The sequence below is a fragment of the Stenella coeruleoalba genome (assembly GCF_951394435.1).
Source record: "Stenella coeruleoalba genome assembly, chromosome: 3".
Taxonomy (NCBI): Eukaryota; Metazoa; Chordata; class Mammalia; order Artiodactyla; family Delphinidae; genus Stenella; species Stenella coeruleoalba.
The window spans coordinates 125,591,078-125,611,545 of NC_137148.1; the positions used below are offsets into that span (position 1 = coordinate 125,591,078).

General features: G+C 43.4%; 1 protein-coding gene across 2 annotated transcripts in view; it reads right to left on the reverse strand.

Annotated features, from left to right (window-relative positions):
• Positions 1–20,468, reverse strand: part of PDE6A (phosphodiesterase 6A) — a gene marked incomplete at both ends in the record, with an annotated part of 68,572 nt that overhangs the window by 8,084 nt on the left and 40,020 nt on the right. For both annotated transcript variants that reach the window (XM_079917449.1, XM_079917448.1), the window contains 7 exons: positions 10,222–10,329; positions 10,809–10,909; positions 11,094–11,181; positions 12,743–12,852; positions 17,327–17,434; positions 18,320–18,466; positions 18,682–18,747. In XM_079917449.1, the coding sequence (XP_079773575.1) occupies positions 10,222–10,329; positions 10,809–10,909; positions 11,094–11,181; positions 12,743–12,852; positions 17,327–17,434; positions 18,320–18,466; positions 18,682–18,747 (728 nt within the window). The remainder of the gene's footprint in view (positions 1–10,221; positions 10,330–10,808; positions 10,910–11,093; positions 11,182–12,742; positions 12,853–17,326; positions 17,435–18,319; positions 18,467–18,681; positions 18,748–20,468) is intronic.

Sequence of the window (20,468 nt, forward strand, 5' to 3'; positions counted from 1 at the left end):
GGTTACTGTGACCGTCACATAAGATGATTTTATAAGTGCCCTATGGTCCTCATCTTCATCGTTACTACCTTCATCACAATGACCAGGATGGGCTCCCGCTCACCTGGCCCAAAGCAAACGTTACTTCCCCACAGCTGGGATGCTCAGCGGTGCTTCTCCCTGACCCTTGGCTGACCCCTGAAAGCATCCCAGCCACCCTTGAGAGGCATTCAGTTTCTTCTTGGAATTACACCTGGACTGGAGGCTGTAGCCCGCGGGGAAAGTTTGAAGGGAGCCTGAGAAATCTGTGGGTGTCCGGGAGAGGGGTGGGTTGACTTGGATTCCAGTCCTTGATGTTCCACGAATGCCCGTGTGACACTAGGTAAGTCACTTTGTCTCTCTGGGCCTCACTTTTTTCATCTGTAAAACACTAACCCAGGAGCTGGCGAACTTTTTCTGTAAAGGGCCAGATAGTAAATATTTTAGGTTTTGCAGAGCAGGTAGGCTCGATAGCAGCTACTCAGTTTCATCATCGCGATGCGAAAGCAGCCATAGATAAGTCAAGACAAGGTCAGTTGGCGCCTGGCATCCAGTCTCCGGAAAGGTGACTGGGTAGGTGAGCGGTGCGGCCTGAGCTGCGTGGCCCGGGGCTTGAGAGGGGCTGGAGGCTGTTCACTCACCAAGCACACTTCGCTGAGCGCTTACTGCCTGCCAGGCCCCACATAGATTCGGAGGATTTAGGATGTAGGAGTGCCGCCCTGGAGGCATTTACCACTGAAACAACTCTTAATCCATTAGCCCCACCTTGCTGGGGATTGATGAGTTTGGGTTTGCAGTGTTTTCGGTGTCTTTGTGGTTTTCATACTTTCCGTCCAATCCTTCCCAAAGCTCCACTCTCTTGAACACAGTGAGTGCCTAACGTCAGAGAGCAGCTGAGGTTGGAGCCTTGATGAGCTCATTGGGTTTAAAGTGGCCCTTAATTGCTGCTTGACCACAGCTGCTTGAGGAGAGTGCTTAAGGATTTTGAGAATCTTGGCCACTGTTTCATTCGTTGCGGATGTATATTAGAAGCATGTGTTTAGCACAGTGGTCGCCTTTTGGATTCAAGCACAAACAGTGTTTCTAAATTCTTTTTTTGGAGGGGGGCTGTGGGGGAGAAGGAAGGATTTATTACTTGCAGCAAGTAAGGAGAACACCAGGGATCTTTTCCCAAAGTAGTGTCTCCCCCAACTGCAAAATGGGGGAAGTTTTAAACTAAGGGTGCATGTGCAAACTCAGGGTACATGAGAAGGCTTAAGCAGAGGAGAATTCAGCATAGAATCGGGGCGAAGGTAGACAGAGACCAAGCTTTAGTTGAAGTCAGGAGGGTCCACATCATCATTCCATCCTTCGCCTGGGTGGGGGCCTTAGTTCCTGGTGTCAAGACTTACTGAAGCTCAGGTTCTTTATGTCTCGTGGCAGAAAGAATTCAGTGGGAAACAAAGTGATAGATAAGAAGTGGATTTATTTAGAGAGGTACACATTCCGTAGATGGAATGCGGTCCATCTCAAAAGGTGAGAGTGGCCCTGGGAGAGAGAGTCCACAGACAGAGTGTGGACCATGTCAGAGGGCAAGGGGCTGTTTCTAAATTCTTAATATTCATTCCTAGATCGATGAATGGATGGAAGGATGGATGGGGGAGGGGAGGACGGGCTGCTCAGTAAAAAAAAAAAAGACAGGGTCACTTATCTCTTAGGCAGTGCCTAGGGTTCAGGATACTTTTAGGGGCCCATGAAAATATTTAAATCTTAATTTCTTTTAAAAAAAGAATATAGTAATAGTAAATTTATGAATAATGAATGACTTCAGCCTGGATTATATTTGTCTTTATACCAACCCAGTCATAAAATATGATTTTTATTTACATATTTAAATGGAGGAAGAAGCCATGAAGGCAAAAGTGCCTGTGACCCACAAAAGTCAGTGTGGCCCTCCATACAAGAATACCATTTTATTTACGGGTACTAAAATTTGACTTCTTATCATTTTTATTTGTTAGGAAATATTATTCTTTTGATTTTTTTTTTCCCAACCATTTCAAAATGTAATCGCCATCTGAGCTCGTGGCAGGTGTCAGGCCTCACATTCTACCACTAGAGGATCTCTGATCCATGCACAGAAACCTTCCAGTGCATGGTTTGGTCAGACTATCCAGTGTGAGACCTGCAATTGGGTGGAGACGTAAAGGGTTTAATGACGAGTGAAAGTCACACCCCGATTCTGGAGGTACTGTAACATCTTGGTCCTACAGTAAACACACTAAAGTGGGGTGACCCAAGAGATGGCAATGCAGGAGACTCACAAAAGTCAATCGGCTTAAGATGCCTCAAGGATTGAGGTGAGCACTCCAAGATAATCAGAGCACAGGAGGGGGGTGTTGGGTTTTTTCCTCACAACAACCAATTCTGTCACCAACTAGGTGTCCTCTGATTCGATTCAATTCCATTCAGTACAATTCACTTCTTTTTTTTTTTTTTTAATTTATTTGGCCGCTCTGGGTCTTAGTTGCAGCACGTGGGATCTTTTAGCTGCGGTATGCGAACTCTTAGTTGCGGCATGTGGGATCTAGTTCTCTGACCAGGGATCGAACCTGGGCCCCCTGCATTGGGAGCACGGAGTCTTAGACACTGGACCACCAGGGAAGTCCCAATACAGTTCACTTCTGACACTAGCGTCAGACTTCACAGGTTTGAGGGCTTAGTCCCCCAAGCCTACCCTCGCCTCAGAAGTCAGCTGCAAGTATCAGGTTCCCAGGTTACCCACACTTCTGACTTGACTACAGAGTCAGGGGGTTCCCACAGGCCCCAGATTCAAAAATTTGCTAGGACAGCTCATAAAACTTCAGAAAACTCTTATCATACAGGATATAACTCAGGAATAGCCAAGTGGAAGAGATGCATAGGAGAAGGTATGGGGTCGGGGGTGCCGACAGAGCTTCCATGCCCTTTTCAGACGTGTCACCCTCCCAGCACGTAGATGTGTTCACTGACCTAGTAGCTCTTTGAACTCTGTTGTTCAGAGGTTTTTAATGGCATTCTTACTACATAAGCATGATTTATTAAATCACTGGCCGTTGGTAACTAATTTAGTCTCCAGTCCTTTCCCCTCCCCAGAGGTTGGGCTGGGGCTGAAAGTTCCAAGCTTCTAATCAAGGCTTCATCTTTCTGGTGATCAGCCCCTACCCTGAAGCCCTCTGGGGTCCCACCAAGAGTTGCTTCATTAGAACAAAAGACACTCCTGCCAAGCCTATGACTCTTACTGCTATCAAGGGTTTTAGAGCTCAGTGTCAGGAAATGGGGACAAAGGCCAAATATATGTCTATTTATACCACAGGAAGAGCCTAACACCGTACCTGCCGTGAGCAACGCTGCACAGCATTCCACGTGTCTCAGCTCAGCCCCTGTCATAATCCATAAGGTAGGTACTACCAGTATCCTCTTTTAGCAGATGAGAAAACTGAGGCACGGAGAGGTGAAGTAAACTACTCAAGGTCAAACAACAAAAAGTGAGAGAGCTGAGACTTGAACCCAGACTCTCTGGTGCCAAAGCACAAGTGTGTAACAGGTACAATGTACCCAGGTATGAAGCAGCTCTAATTATGTGTCTAATCTCCTAATCGATGGACCAACTCCAAGACTGCTTTACAGCAGTGGTTTTCAACCAGGTGCAGTTTTTGCCCCCCAGGGATATTTGGCAATGCCTGGAGATATTTTTGCTTGTCACAACTGGGGAGGAGGGGCTGCTACTGGTATCTAGTGAGCAGAAACCAGGGGCTGCTACTGGCTTCTAGTGAGCAGAGACCAGGGATTTCATCTACTAAGTGAAATCTTAAAATGCACAGAATAGCCCCTATAACAAAGAGTTGTTGTCCCCAAATGTCAATAGTGTTAAGATTGAGAACACTGCTTTATAGATCTTCAACATTTTTCACTGAGTGCCTAGCTGAAGAATTCTGAAGAATGTTTACCTTCTTGTACATTTTTAAGTTGACATCTTGCTATTAAAATGATTACATCATTCTTTAAGTATAAAGGAATCTAAATAGCATAGCATTTTCATATCAACCATCAGCACATCACCCATTTAAAAACAAAGAGACAAGCTTTTCTTTAAGAGTCTGGAATTTTAAAGACTGAAATGTAGGATCAGAAACCATAAAACTTCTAGAGGAAAGTATAGGCAAAACACTCTTTGACATAAATTGTAGCAATATATATATATTTGGATTGGTCTTCTAAAGCAAAGGAAATAAAAGCAAAAAATAAACAAATGGGGCTTCCCTTGTGGCGCAGTGGTTGGGAATCTGCCTGCCAATGGAGGGGCCGCTGGTTCAAGCCCTGGTCTGGGAGGATCCCACATGCCGGGAGCAGCTGGGCCTGAGCTCCACAGCTGCTGAACGTGCGCTCTGGAGCCCGTGAGCCACAGTTGCTGAGCCCATGTGCCACAGCTACTGAGCCTGCGCTCTGGAGCCCGTGCTCTGCAACGGGAGAGGCCACCGCAGTGAGAGGCCCAGGTATCATGGCAAGGAGTGGCCCCCACTCTCCGCAGCTGGAGTGGGCCCGCGCACAGCAGCGAAGATCCAATGCAGCCAAAAATAAATAAATAAAATTTAAAAAAAATATTAAAAATAAATAAACAAATGAGACCTAATTAAACTTAAAAGCTTTTTCACAGCAAAGGAAACCGTTGACAAACCAAAAAGACAACCTATAGAATGGGAGAAAATATTTGCAATTGATATGACCAATAAGGGGTTAATATCCAAAAATGTAAAACAGTTCATACAATTCAACATCAAAAAAATAAACAACCTAAACAAAACAAAACAAAATATCCTGATTAAAAAATGGGCAGAATGGGCTTCCCTGGTGGTGCAGTGGTTGAGAGTCCGCCTGCTGATGCAGGGGACACGGGTTCGTGCCCAGGTCTGGGAGGATCCTACATGCCGCGGAGCAGCTGGGCCCGTGAGCCATGGCCGCTGAGCCTGCGTGTCCGGAGCCTGTGCTCCGCAGCGGGAGAGGCCACAGCAGTGAGAGGCCCGCGTGCCATGGAAAAAAAAAAATGGGCAGAAGAACTGAATAGACATTTTTCCCAAGAGGAAATGCAGATGGCCAATAGGCACATGGAAAGATGCTCAACATTGCTAATCATCAGGGAGCTGCAAGTCAAAACCACGATGAGATATCACCTCACACCTGTCAGAATGGCTATCATAAAAAAACAAAACAAAACGAAACACAAATAATAAACGTTGGTGAGGGTGTGGAGAAAAGGGAACTCTCGTACACTGCTGGTGGGAATGTAAATTGGTGCAGCCACTGTGGAAAACAGTATGAAAGTTTCTCAAAAAACTAAAAATAGAACTACCATATGACCCAGCAATTCCACTCCTGGGTATATATTCAAAAAAAACAAAAACAGTAATTTGAAAAGATACATGCACCCCAATGTTCATAGCAGCATTATTTACAATTGCCAAGGTATTGAAGCAACCTAAGTGTCTGTCGACAGATGAATGGATAAAGAAGATGTGGTATGTATATACAAGGGAATATTACTCAGCCATAAAATGAAGAAATTTTGCCATGTGCAGCAACATAGATGGACTTGGACAGTATTATGCTAAGTGAAATCAGTCAGAGAAAGGGAAATATTGTATGATGTCACTTAAATGTGGAATCTAAAAAAAACAACGAACTAGTGAATGTGATAAAAAAAAGAAGCAGACTCACAGATATGAAGAACAAGCTGGAGATATAGTGGTTACCAGTAGGAAGAGGGAAGTGGGGAGAGGCGATATAAAGGTAGGGAATTAAGAGGTACAAACTACTATGTGAAAAATAAGCTATAGGATATCTTGTACAACACAGGGAATATAGCCAATAATTTATAATAACTATAAATGGAGTATAACCTTTAAAAATTGTGAACCACCATATTGTACACCTGTAACATATTAATGTTGTACATCAACTATATACTTCAATTAAAAAAAAAGTCTGGAATTTTGCATTCTTCCTTTACTTCATAAACTTGTATTTCCAGTTGACTTCCCCCACAGATTTTTATCCTAATGTTTTGTGTGTGTGTGTGTGTGTGTGTGTGTGTGTGTGTATGTATGTATGTATATATGTGTATAACTGTATACATATCACAGACATTCAAAAACATATATATGAAATGTATTGATTACCCTTTCATACTTATCTGCAACCAAATATGTCCATTAGTTGAAATTATATAACTAAACAATGCTGTCTTTGACCATAGGTCTCCAAGTGTTGAAAACTTTTCTTTTGGATTGAGTAATTATTATTACACGCTTAACCAATACAATAAAATATATTACCTATTTTTAGAAATTATTAAACACTCAAATATTTTTGGAAATTCATCTATTGATGAGATAGGATGGGACTATTTTTTAAAAATCAGTTAACAAATTGGGAATTCCCTGGCGGTTCAGTGGTTAGGACTCTGCGCTTTCACTGCTGAGGGCACGGGTTCAATCCCAGGTTGGGGATAAGATCCCGCAAGTCGTGTGGTGCGGCCAAAAAGAAAAAAAAATCAGTTAATGAATGAATACTTCTTATTGCAAGACTGATCAGATGCAATAATTAGAAACCCTGGGAATGGAAGGAGTTTTGTCACAATGTCATTCCATTCTTTAAATTCTTCCAAATTTATCTATCAGAAGCCCTCCCTTGGGTTTATAATGCCACGATTAAAAGAAGCTTTGAGGACACCAGTATTTATTGTCCCTCTGTATGATGCCCCAGAGGTCTTTGCACCATAGACTTCAAAAAAGGGTGAGTTTGCCTTTATTTTGTAACATGGGAGAAGAGTGAGGAACTGACCATGCCTCACCTACTGTGCTTTCTCCAGAAGATAATGTGAAGAGAGAGAACACTGATTCCCTTGCGGCTATCCAAGCCTATATTTGTCTTGGAAGGCTTTGGGAGGGGTATGTGTGCTCAGTGAAGACTGCCGCTTAAGACTACCTTGGCTTTACAGTGATGGAAGAAGTCCTGCCTCTGGCTTTTCAAAATTTTTTGAAACCCTTAATATCATTTCTTTGTAAAGTCTGCATGACATTGCGTTGTGTGAAAATACCATAATGTATTTAACCTGGTGCCCCATGATGGTTATTTAAGGTTTTTTCAATATTTTTTGTGATTACGAATAATGCTGCAATGAATAACTTTGTGCATACTCCTTGAAGCACATGTGGGAGAAAATCTGGAGGGTAAATCCTAGATGTGGGATTGCTGGGTCAAAGAATATGGCCGGTTACAATTTTGATAGGCATTGCCCTCCGTAAAACTGTCCCTACTGGGGAGTTCCCTGGTGGTCCAGTGGTTGGGACTCAGCGCTCTCATTGCCATGGCCCGGGTTCAATCCCTGGTCGGGAAACTAAGATCAAAGATAAGCAAACTTTAAAACACACACACACACACACACACACACACACACACACAAACAAAACAAAAATTTGCACCTATTTACACTCCCACCACAGTGAATAGGATTGCCTGTTGCCCCTCACTCTGCCCAACACCATGTGTTAGCAAACATTTAATCTTTGCCAGTAAGAGGGATGAACAATTATATCTCGAGGTACTTTTATTTTGCATTTCTTTCACTATGGGTAAGGTCATCATCTATTCATATGTTTACATCCCACTGTAATTCCTTTTCTGGGTTATATCTATTCATGCCGTTTGCTCTTTTTTCTGTGGGATTAGGCTTTTTCTTGAATTGTATTAACACTACTAAGGAAATTAGCTCTTTTTCTGTCAGAAGTGTTGCACATATTTTCCCCCAGTGTGTCATTTGCATTCTGACTTTAGCTATGTGTTCTTGTGTGTGTTGTGCAGAAATCTCTAATTTTTATGTAGTCAAATTTATCGATCTATTCATGTCTTGAATTTTATGTCACACTTAGAAAAGCTTACTCTTTTGAATTCTCCCGTGCTTTCTTCCTCTCTCCATATTTTTAGTTTGTTTTCTCATTATTTTAAAATCCTTGATTCATCTAGAATTTATTTGCTATAAGAGTGAAATAGGGATTTACCTCTGTGGTAGAATATGAAATATATTTGGTTTTTGTCCCTGGTTCCTCACACAGAGCTCCTAAAACTCTTGAAATTTCCTGAGTGACAGGAGTGTCTTATCCTTCCCAAGAAGCCCCCCTTTGGATTTACGCTAATGAGGTGATATAGGGCGACTTAGGTTAGGGTCCCTAGGTGGGTTTGGGTAGGGCTGGTCACCAGAAAGACCAAGTGAATAGAGGGATGGGACTTTCACCCCCACCTGCTGGCCTCTTGGAAAGGGTTGGGAGGAGCTGCAGATTAAGTTTTATAAAAGCTCTTGAACAATGAGATTTAATAAGGTTCAGGGTTGGTGAATACATCCCAGTCCCATGGGGATGGAAGCCCCTGCTTTCAGGGCCCTTCTGGCCTTACCCTATGTACCTGTTTGGCCGTTCTTCTGTATTCTTTATAATAACCTTTGTAATAAACTGGTAATGTAAGTAAACATTTCTCTGAGTTCTGTGACCCACTCTAACAAACTAATCGAACCCAAGGAGGTGGTCATGGGAGCATCCAATTTATAGCTAGTCAATCAGAAGCACAGGCAACATGGACTTGCCATTGGTGTCTGAAAGGAAGCCAGTCTCGTGGGGCTGAGCCCTTAGTAAGTGGGGTCTGACACTATCTCCAGGTTGATAGTGTGAGAATTGAGTGAAATTTGTAGGACAAGCAGTCAGTGCTCACTGAGAACTGAAGAATTGCTTGCTGGTCTTGGAAAAAAACAATCAGACCACCTCATTGTCCCAACACCATTTATGAAATTATCCCGTTCTCCACTGGCAGAAAATCCACTTTTAGCATAGGTACTGTCTTTTGAGTCTGTTCTTTGACCTGTCCTTCTCATGCCTAGGACTGAACTGCCTTCAGTTCTGCTGGTCCCTATTATTTCCTTTCTCTTTCAGAATTTTCTGGCTCGTTTTGCATACTTATTTCTCATAAGGATTTTGGAATTGGCTTCCTAATTCTCCCCAAAATAAAATCGATATTTTCCTTGGAATCACTTTAAATGAATAACTAAATAGGGAGAATAGACAGCTTTTCTAATAATAATACCCCCTGTCCAAGAACTTGGTGTTCTTTCCCGTCATTCAGTTCTTCTGCAGCACCATTTTGAAATGTCCAGCAGGGCAGCTCCTGGTCTGCCCGGGAGCAGCTGTAGCCAGTGTGTGCCTCCTTGTTCAGTGGTGCAGATCGCCCTGCTCCCCAGGATGGGAGGACCTTTGGGGAGGCCTGCTTGGACAACTTCAAAGCTGAGGGAAAGACTGGCCACTTGCCTAGTCTTCCCTGAGCCTGTCCCAGCAGCTGCCCCTTCTCTGTTGCGGGGACTTGTAACATTTGTGACTTAATTAAACCTCATCTCCACAGAAGCATCCGGGGATAAACTAACAACACCTCTTTGGGTACTGGGTCAGGACTTGTTTCCTCTGACATCAACACCCAGGACCTGTCACAGGGGAGCCAGGGGAGCCGTTGGCTTGGGCCACATATTCAAGAAAAGCCTCAGATGTACACTTCTCACCCCATCATCAATTGAAGTGAATCATGGAAGCACACTGAGAGAAACTAAAAGAAGACATTCACCAGAAAACTTAAAGTTGCATCCCATTACCAGACCTCATGCCAGCAAAGCACTAAATATCACACAACTCATGGAACTAATTTGTGAATTGCACAGCTGTTTTGCAGGCCATTGCCATGCATAAAAGAACACTCAAGAAATTAAGCCTACAGATTTTGAGTGACATTTAGCTATCACTCAAACCATAATTGGTATAATGCTCTATGTTTTATCAAAAACTTTAAAGTTACATCAACTTTACCACAAAAATTCTGCATTTTAGGATAGAAATACTTCAAATAGTGTACTTTTTGTATACAAAGAAGTAAAATGATAGTATACTTTCTCGTATTTTTGTGTTAGAGTAAAGATTAAACATATAATTTCTGCAATGCTGTTTTGGCATAACTTCTTTGCTTCATATGTCAGAGGCCTCCATAATGGAAAGTGTCCCAGGGCTCTCTTGAAGGCAGCAAGGCCTGTCAGTGCAGAATTTTGCCTTATGACCCTGGGCTTAAGGGGATCAGGGTTTGAGCCCTGTCTCAACTCACATAACGATTTCCTTCCGTGTCTGATCCAGCATCATGTACTGCGTCCACTCCTGTTGAGTCTCATATGTCTTAGACTGATCCACGATCTTTTGGAACATCGTCCTCTTCCTACAAAACACACCAGTTTGTTAAAGGAGCACATCTTAGAATAAGGCAACCCCTGGCTTAATTAAAAAAAAGAAAAAAAAAGGTGAAAAGAACCAATGCCTGGGAGTGAAGACCTAAGTTCTAACTCAGACTCTACCATGGATTTGTTATCTGATCTTAGCTAATCTTCCCCTGGATTTCAGTTTCCCCATCTGTATAATGGGGGTAAAAATATCTAACTCATAGAGCTGTAGTGAGAGTCGATGTGTCCATAGCAAAAGTATGGTGCCTGGCACAGAGCATATACTAAATCAATTAGAACTGTGGTGTTCACTATCATTATAATCATTGCTATTCTTTTTTTTGGCCACACTGGGTGGCTTGTGGGATCTTAGTTCCCCGACCAGGGATGGAACCCAGGCCCATGGCAGTCTTAACAACTGGATTGCCAGGGAATTCCCTAATCATTGTTATTCTTAAAATGAAGAAGAAACACCAACTTGAAATACAAGGCGAGGTCTGTAGCAATGATCGCGATGTCCATCATGTGGATTGCATGCTCATGCTGCCTGCGATTGAGGTTTTGAAAGATATTCAAGCTCTAAAGAGAAAACCATAGGAGAGATATAGGAAGTGATGCCGGAAGTAAAGTTGCTCAACTACTGATGGCCGCCCCAGGTGATGGGAGAGGCAGCCCAGGCCAATGCCTGGCCACACTCAGGCTTCTTGTGAGATGGGCGCTCCTTCTCAGGCCCCAAAGCCAGTTTAGAGGGTCCTCATCCTACCTCATCTCTCAGCAATGTTTTGCCAAACTCCAAGTGGTGTCTTTCCAAGATGGAGGACCCATGGAGCTTGGCCAGTGGGTTCTGGGATCTGAATGGGAGAGAAAGAGAGACACAGAGAGAGAGAGAGGATCAGTATGAAATGGCTGAGGTGAAGGCTAAAAACATCATCCATTCCTGTCACCTCCTAGTTCTGCAGGCAGAGAGGTTGAAGTTCAGGAATAAGAAGGAATTTGCCACACAGTAGGACAGTGGGAAATAGGACTAGATAGCAGGTGTCCTGACCCTCAGGCTTTAGTTTTCTCCACAATTGACTCTGGGCCTCTTTGAGGTCATGCACTCCCTAGAAGTGTGGACCCTTATCTCCAGAAAAAGGCACAAACACAATGCCACGTGCACTTTTAGAAACTTATTGGCCCAGTGCCAATCCATGGACATTGGCCCTGGGCCGTACTTTGAACATCACAAAGCCCCAGATCCTCCATACCTGATCCTTAGGGGAAGCCACTGAATTCCCACAAGCAATATATTTATTCATGTCTTTATTCAATAAATATTTGTTGAGCCCTTTTTATGCGCCAAGCACTGAGATCAGTACTTAGCTTCCCATGAGGTAAAATGTAAACACAATCTCTAACCTTGGAGCAGCCGGAAAGAACTGAGAAGACTCAGAGAAGCATGTTCTAGGGCTTGTTAATGACTTACAGGCTGTGGGCCCTGGGAAGAGCCTCAGTTTCCTCATTTATAATATGGGTATCACACTCGTCCCTGCTCTGCCCAGCCCACAAGTTGGTCACGAGGGTCCCCCAGAACATGGTTCAAGGACTCTGCTTCAGAGACTATCTAGAATATAAGCTCTGTGAGGACAGAGACTGTGTCTGGTTTGCTCACCCTGGTACCTCCTTTGCCTAGCCTAGGGCCTACCATACTGGTGTTAGGAGCATTGTAAACCCAAGGTGAATAAATGAACCGTTCTCAGTTACTAACATCTTGGCTTGAATTAATTCAACAGGTAGGAAGGGAAGGAGAAGAGTGAAGAAGTTTAATATATTAGTTTCCTGTTGTTGCTCTGACACATTACCACAAACTGAATGGCTTAAAACAATAAAATTTTATTATCTTACAGCTCGGAGTTCAAAGTCTAAAATGGGTCTGCAGAGCTGCTTCCCTTCTGGAGGCTGTAGTGGAAAATCTGTTTCCTTGCCTTTTCTAGCTTCTAGAGGCCCCCTACATTCCTTGGCTTGTGGCCCATCCTCCATCTTCCAAGCCAACAGTGTAGCATCTTCTGTCCTCTCTGACATCCCTACCACCTCCCTCTTATAAGGACCCTTCTGACTATGTGGGGCCCACTTGGATAACCCAAGATAATCCCTATATTTCAACATCCTTAACTTAATCACAGGCATGAAGTTTTTTTTTGAATGTAAGTCAACATATTCCCAGGCTCCAGGCATTGGGGTGTGGACATATTTGAGAGTCATTATTCTGTCTATCACAGGAGTTTACCCAGATCCAAAGGGCAGGAAGAAGTGGGAAGCTGTGGACTGCGGGACTTCTCCTTGGCAAGAGAGTCTATCTGAGACCCATTCAGATCTAGGTAATCAATCCTGGAGGCAGGAGGTAGAGAGGAGGGCCAGTAAGCACTGACTCACTTCATTTGGTAGAGATTGTTGGTGCCTCTGTGGTCAATGTCATGGCAGAAGGCGGCGGTGACCATGGCCAGGGCCTCCAGGTCTGTGAAGTATTGCTTCAGCTTTCCAGTCTGGAAGAGCAGTCAGAGATAGCACTCACTCCTTTCTTGGGGGGGTTGGAAGCAGGGCTGAGAACTCAGGTGTGAGGGGGAGGGCCTGGAGCTTGGAAACATAGGTCTGATCTTGGCTCGACCCATGGCGCCCCAGGGTGACCAGATGTTTGCCGGGACTCAGGGGTTTTCTGGGATGTGGGACTTTCTGTGCTAGAACTGGGACAGTCCCAGACAAATGGGGCTGGTGGTCACCTTACTCCTGAGTGACCTTAGCTGGTCGCATCTCCCTCTGGGCCTCAGTATCTCATTGTGCACACTCAAGGTGGAGGGCATCAGACTGGATGATTGTTGAGAAACTGACAGCCCTCGAGTTTTAGGATTTAGAGTGTTTTTGAACATGACCAGACTGGTAAAGCAAACCTTCCAAGCCTGGTCTACCGATTCAAGGACAGCCCAGAAGAATTTTTCCCTGAGCCTCTTGCAAGTACTTAACTCCTTGTTTGTGCAGGTTGTTGGAGTCAAGAGTGAAAAGAGCCCTGGGGAGGTGATGCTGACTCTGTGACTCTAAGAAATAAATCAAGTTTAAGGGGTGTGTTTTTCACCCTCAATGACAGCCTAGCCAGAATTCCTGCCTCCTGGCCCTAGAGCTTACTCTGCCCTGACCATTCCGGCCACAAGGGAAAGGAATGAGGTTGAGGAGCCTGGGCAAGGGCAGAGAAGTGTGTCATAACCTGGATGGGAAAACACTTTTAAATGAAATATAGAAACTGCAAACCCTCTGAGACAAAAAGACTGACACATACACATAGGTATGTCCATCCAAGGACACAGTAGCACTGTGTGTAATAGTGAAAGATCGAAAACAGCCCCCATGTCCAACAATAGGGGAGCTGGGTAAAGAAATTATGGTCTACTTGAACAATGCAGAGTACTCTGAAGCCATAAAATTAGATCCTGGATAGGCCTTAAAAACATTCAGTGGAGGCTTCCCAGGCGAATTCTATCAAACATTTAGAGACGAGCTAACTCCTATCCTTCTCAGACTCTTCCAAAATATAGCAGAGGGAGGAACACTGCCAAACTCATTCTACGAGACCGCCATCACCTTGATACCAAAACCAGACAAGGATGTCACAAAGAAAGAAAACTACAGGCCAATATCACTGATGAACATAGATGCAAAAATCCTCAACAAAGTACTAGCAAACAGAATCCAACAGCACATTAAAAGGACCAGACACCATGATCAAGTGGGGTTTATTCAAGGAATGCAAGGATTCTTCAATATACGCAAATCAATCAACGTGATATACCATATTAACAAATTGAAGGAGAAAAACCATATGATCATCTCAATAGATGCAGAGAAAGCTTTCAATAAAATTCAACACCCATTTATGATAAAAACCCTGCAGAAAGTAGGCATAGAGGGAACTTTCCTCAATATAATAAAGGCCATATATGACAAACCCGCAGCCAACATCATCCTCAATGGTGAAAAACTGAAAGCATTTCCACTAAGATCAGGAACAAGACAAGGTTGCCCACTCTTACCACTCTTATTCAACATAGTTTTGGAAGTTTTAGCCACAGCAATCAGAGAAGAAAAGGAAATAAAAGGAATCCAAATCAGAAAAGAAGTAAAGCTGTCACTGTTTGCAGATGACATGATACTATACATAGAGAATCCTAAAGATGCTACCAGAAAACTACTAGAGCTAATCAATGAATTTAGTAAAGTAGCAGGATACAAAATTAATGCACAGAAATCTCTGGCATTCCTATACACTAATGATGAAAAATCTGAAAGTGAAATCAAGAAAGCACTCCCATTTACCATTGCAACAAAAAGAATAAAATATCTAGGAATAAACCTACCTAAGGAGACAAAAGACCTGTATGCAGAAAATTATAAGACACTGATGAAAGAAATTAAAGATGATACAAATAGATGGAGAGATATACCATGTTCTTGGATTGGAAGAATCAACATTGTGAAAATGACTCTACTACCCAAAGCAATCTACAGATTCAATGCAATCCCTATCAAACTACCACTGGCATTTTTCACAGAACTAGAACAAAAAATTTCACAATTTGTATGGAAACACAAAAGACCCCAAATAGCCAAAGCAATCTTGAGAACGAAAAATGGAGCTGGAGGAATCAGGCTCCCTGACTTCAGACTATACTACAAAGCTACAGTAATCAAGACAATATGGTACTGGCACAAAAACAGAAAGATAGATCAATAGAACAGGACAGAAAGCCCAGAGATAAACCCACGCACATATGGTCACCTTATCTTTGATAAAGGAGGCAGAAACGTACAGTGGAGAAAGGACAGCCTCTTCAATAAGTGGTGCTGGGAAAACTGGACAGGTACATGTAAAAGTATGAGATTAGATCACTCCCTAACGCCATACACAAAAATAAGCTCAAAATGGATTAAAGACCTAAATGTAAGGCCAGAAACTATCAAACTCTTAGAGGAAAACATAGACAGAACATAAATCACAGCAAGATCCTTTTTGACCCACCTCCTAGAGAAATGGAAATAAAAACAAAAATAAGGAAATGGGACCTAATGAAACTTCAAAGCTTTTGCACAGCAAAGGAAACCATAAACAAGACCAAACGACAACCCTCAGAATGGGAGAAAATATTTGCAAATGAAGAAACTGACAAAGGATTAATCTCCAAAATTTATAAGCAGCTTGTGCAGCTTAATAACAAAAAAACAACCCAATCCAAAAATGGGCAGAAGACCTAAATAGACATTTCTCCAAAGAAGATATACAGACTGCCAACAAACACATGAAAGAATGCTCGACATCATTAATCATTAGAGAAATGCAAATCAAAACTACAGTGAGGTATCATCTCACACCAGTCAGAATGGCCATCATCAAAAAATCTAGAAACAGTAATTGCTGGAGAGGGTGTGGAGAAAAGGGAACACTCTTGCAGTGTAAATTGGTACAGCCACTATGGAGAACAGTATGGAGGTCCCTTAAAAAACTACAAATAGAACTACCATATGACCCAGCAATCCCACTACTGGGCATATACCCTGAGAAAACCATAATTCAGAAAGAGTCATGTACCAAAATATTCATTGCAGCTCTATTTACAATAGCCAGGAGATGGAAACAACCTAAGTGTCCATTATCAGATGAATGGATAAAGAAGATGTGGTACATATATACAATGGAATATTACTCAGCCATAAAAAGAAACGAAATTGAGCTATTTGTAATAAGGTGGATGGACCTAGAGTCTGTCATACAGAATGGAGTAAGTCAGAAAGAGAAAGACAAATACCATATGCTAACACATATATATGGAATTTAAGAAAAAAAAATGTCATGAAGAACCTAGGGGTAAGACAGGAATAAAGACACAGACCTACTGGAGAACGGACTTGAGGATATGGGGAGGGGGAAGGGTGAGCTGTGACAAGGCGAGAGAGTGGCATGGACATATATACACTACCAAACGTAAAATAGATAGCTAGTGGGAAGCAACCGCATAGCACAGGGAGATCAGCTCGGTGCTTTGTGACCGCCTGGAGGGGTGGGATAGGGAGGGTGGGAGGGAGGGAGACGCAAGAGGGTGGAGATATGCGGGCTTGTGTGTATGTATGGCTGATTCGCTTTGTTGTGATGCAGGAACTAACACACCATTGTGGGGCAGTTATGCTCCAATAAAGATGTAAAAAAATAAATAAAAAATAAAAAAAAAAACATTCAGTGGAATAAGTCAGACACAAAAGGACAAATACTGTGTGATTCTACTTATGTGAGATACCTATAATCAAATTCATAGAGACTGAAAAAGTAGAATGGTGGTCGCCAGGGCCTGGGGACAGGGGAAATGGGGAGCTGCATTAGTATTGTTGTTTAATGGGGACAGGGTGTCTATTTGGGAAGTTGGAAAATTTCGAGAGTTGGAGAGTGGTGATGGTTGCACAATATTGTGAACATACTTAATGCCACTGAATTGTGCACCTAGAAATGGTTAAAATGGTAAATTTTAGGTTATGTATATTTTACCACAATAAAAATATATTTAAAGAATATGATCGATATATTTATATATTTTCAAATGAAAAAAGCATGTTACAGAATAATAATATTTAATTGGTTATGAACAAAATAAACTTTGTGTATGTGTGTGTTAACAAATATGTCTCGATGCTTCTTAGAAGAAAATCTTGAAGGAGTTGTGTCATGGTTTTCTCCAAATACCGGCTTGGGGGTGGGAGAAGAATGTAGCTTTCTTTTACTTTTTATTTTATATACTTCTCTCTTCTTGGAATTCAGTTATGCTAAGCATGTACTCTTTTTGCATTTTTTTAAAAAAAGCAGTAAGTAGAAGAATGATGCTGCTGCTGCTAGGGGAGCTGCACGAAGTCGTCCCAGTGTGGCGGGAGCTCGCAGCCGCCCGCGGTCCCACCCACCACGCCGCCCAGATGCCGCCACCGTCGTACCACCAGCAAGGAGAACATGGTCTGCCCCACGTTGAAGCCGTGCCGCCAGTTGTGGTAGGTGATCCTGCGGTAGCCCTTACTCAGGGAATACATGAACCGCACCAGAACCTGCGAACACATGCACATCAGTGAGGAAGCAGCATTGCGCCAAGGCTTGGGGGTGATGGTGGTGGGGATGCTGCCTGCTGAACCCCAGATGCTCCAGCCCCCGCCCTGGACCACGTGTGGGAACTAGCAATAGAGGCAATAAGGCTGTGAGAGCACTCTGCAGACTGCTAGGTACTATGACAGTGGACGTGGTTATGAAACAAGGCCCTGGGAGAAGCTTAAAGGAACTGTACGGGAGAAAAATCAAAGGGGTCTTTACATCAGTGGTTCTCAGACTTGAGTGCACGTCTGAATCGCTCCGGGCTGTGGGGAGGCCTTGCGAAAACAGTTTCTGATTCCTTACAGCTAGGAGTGGGGGGGGGGGGGGGGGCGCGCGTGCCCATGCGCCCGTGTTGATCCGTTTTCAGGTGATGCTGATGTGCCTTTGGGGCAACACATTTAGAACCGCTGCTTTAATCAAAGAAGTCTGGGAAATTCTGCACGCGATATATACCCCACCCCCACCTTTTTGTCCATCCCCGTCCCCCTAGATGCACAGCACACCTAAGGAATTCCGCAGGGGAAAAAGTCCTGTTTAAATGGATTTAACCCACTTTTCCCACTCCGTTTGACTGTAGGACTGCTTTTGGCGTCCCATTTATCCATAGTCTTCAGAACTCAGTGCCTCAATACCCACCTTGAGAGACACCACAGTTCAGAGGAACCATGTGTCTGTTTTCTGATAAATGACGCATCTGTGCGATGTGACTAATGCTTTAAATCCTAAAAGCTGAGGGTACACTCTTTTTAAGGCAGTTTACAGATTGAGGTTTTTTTTTTTTTAAAGCAAGCAAAAAAGAAACAGGGAAAAGAAAAAGGGAAATCAAACGTTTGTTTCGACCTCACCTCCTGAGGAATGTGAAATTTATCCACCACCCTGAGCTCATAGTACATCTGTATTCCACATTTCACCAGCTCCAGTTCCGTCAGGGGCAGGTCGCTGAAGTGGAATTTATTAATTTCATATTTCTCTGCATCTGGCAGCTGTTCTTGCTGTGTGAAACATGGAGTCAAGTGACTGGGACACATGAAGAGTTCCTGGGTCCCTCTCCTATCCCCCCCACCCAAGCCCTGTCCCTATCCCGAGTCCGCTGGAAGGATCAGAGCAGGGTGGCAAGGGTCATGCTTGGCAGAGACACTCCCCGCCCATGCTTGGGGCACACCCTGCGCTTGTAACCGGTCAGGGCCAGCGCTGCTGCCCAGCTCACCAGGATCTCAGCCAGTTCTTCTTCCTCGCATTCCCACGGCTCCTTCCCATATACTTCTCTGGTTTTCTGCCGGGGCCCGAAATAGCAGAGAAAAGAATTAGTTTACTACATCTAAGGTCTAAATGTATCTCTACTTTTCCATTTCCTTTTTTCTTCTTCCACCAAAGTTCTTGCAACAGAGCTACCAACTCAGAGAGGCTGTCATTCAACATTTATTGACAAGTAAATTCAAGGTCATGTGCTTTGGAGCCATGGAGCCGTTCGTGCATATTCGAGCTCTGCCAGTTACTGGCTTGGATCTCCCATTTCCTCATTTGTAAAATGGGGATAATAAAAGTACTTAACTGGCAAGTTAAAATTAGATGATGCAAAGTCTTTTTTTTTTTTTTTTTTAAACGTGGGTTCTTAGTTCCCAGACCAGGGATCGAACCGATGTCCCTTGCAATGGAAGCGCAGAGTCCTAACCACTGGACTGCCAGGGAATTCCCTTATGCAAAGTCATTTCCAAAAACATATATGCAACTAAATTAAATAATGCATGTAAATCACCGAGTATTTCACCGAGTAAATCACACAGTAAGTGCTAAAATTAAGTAATGCTGTTGTTGATATTGTTATTATCGCTGACTGGGGGTCTGGAGTCCTTGCTCATGGTCCTGGCTCTTCCTCTCACTTACTGTGTGACTTGAGACAAGTTCCTTCCCTCTCTGGGCCTGTTTCCCCATGTGCTACAGGAGGGGGGAACCTGGACCCAATAACTGGTTTCGGATTTCTTGATCTAGAGTATAGTCTATTAACTTTTAACTGGTTCACTGAAGCTACGCCTCCATAGGGTCTCCGTATCCATCATTTGGCTTAAAATTATGGACTGAGACAAGCAAACCATGGGTCAGTTCATCCATACTGGCTGTTTTCTCCTTTGGCTTTATCAGCTATTGGGATCAAAATGATCAAATTTGTTGTATCTTCCCAGCTTAAGAAATGCCCTCTGAAAACATTGGTTTATGTTGTTTCGACTTGTGCAGTGTATAAACCAAAGTCTTGGGAACTCAGCTGGGCATCATATCCAATGCCTTTTGGCTAATTCTGTTTACTTCTAAAATCTTGATCTCTTTGAGACCAAAATCCCAGGAATGGTGGATCACTGATTCTCACATATCTTTGAAAGCCTGTCATCCAATTTCCCACCCAGGTGGGATTTTCCTCTATAGCTTCCCTAATATATGATCACTCAGCCTATGCTTAGATACCTCTCATGATGGGGTGCTCACTACCTCCCAAGGCAGCCCTTTCAGCACAGTGATAATTTGCTCATTATCCTGAATGTTAAATGAGACCTATTTAACGAGCTGGGTGATTTGGGGACAAATTACTTCCCCCTTCTGGGGCTCAATTTCTTCATCTCTACAATGGGGGTAAAAATTCTTACCCTGGGACTTCCCTGGCGGTCCAGTGGTTAAGACTCCGAGCTTCCAATGCAGGGGGCGTGGGTTCGATCCCTGGTCAGGGAACTACAATCCCACATGCCATGTGGCACGGCCAAAAAAACCAAATCCTTTCCCTGCCCACCTTACTGGGCTATTGTAAGCATCATAAGTGTGAAATTACCTTATATACTGTACAGTGATGAAACTATGTGAGGGCTTCCTACAAACATCTAACCCCCTTCTGAACTATTTCTTTGCTCAGAAAGATTGAGTCTTCTAAGTGAGCTGACCTCATGGAGGGAGGCTCTGAGCAACTGACCATTGTCCATTGGTCTCTCAGATCGAGCTTCCTCTCAGAGT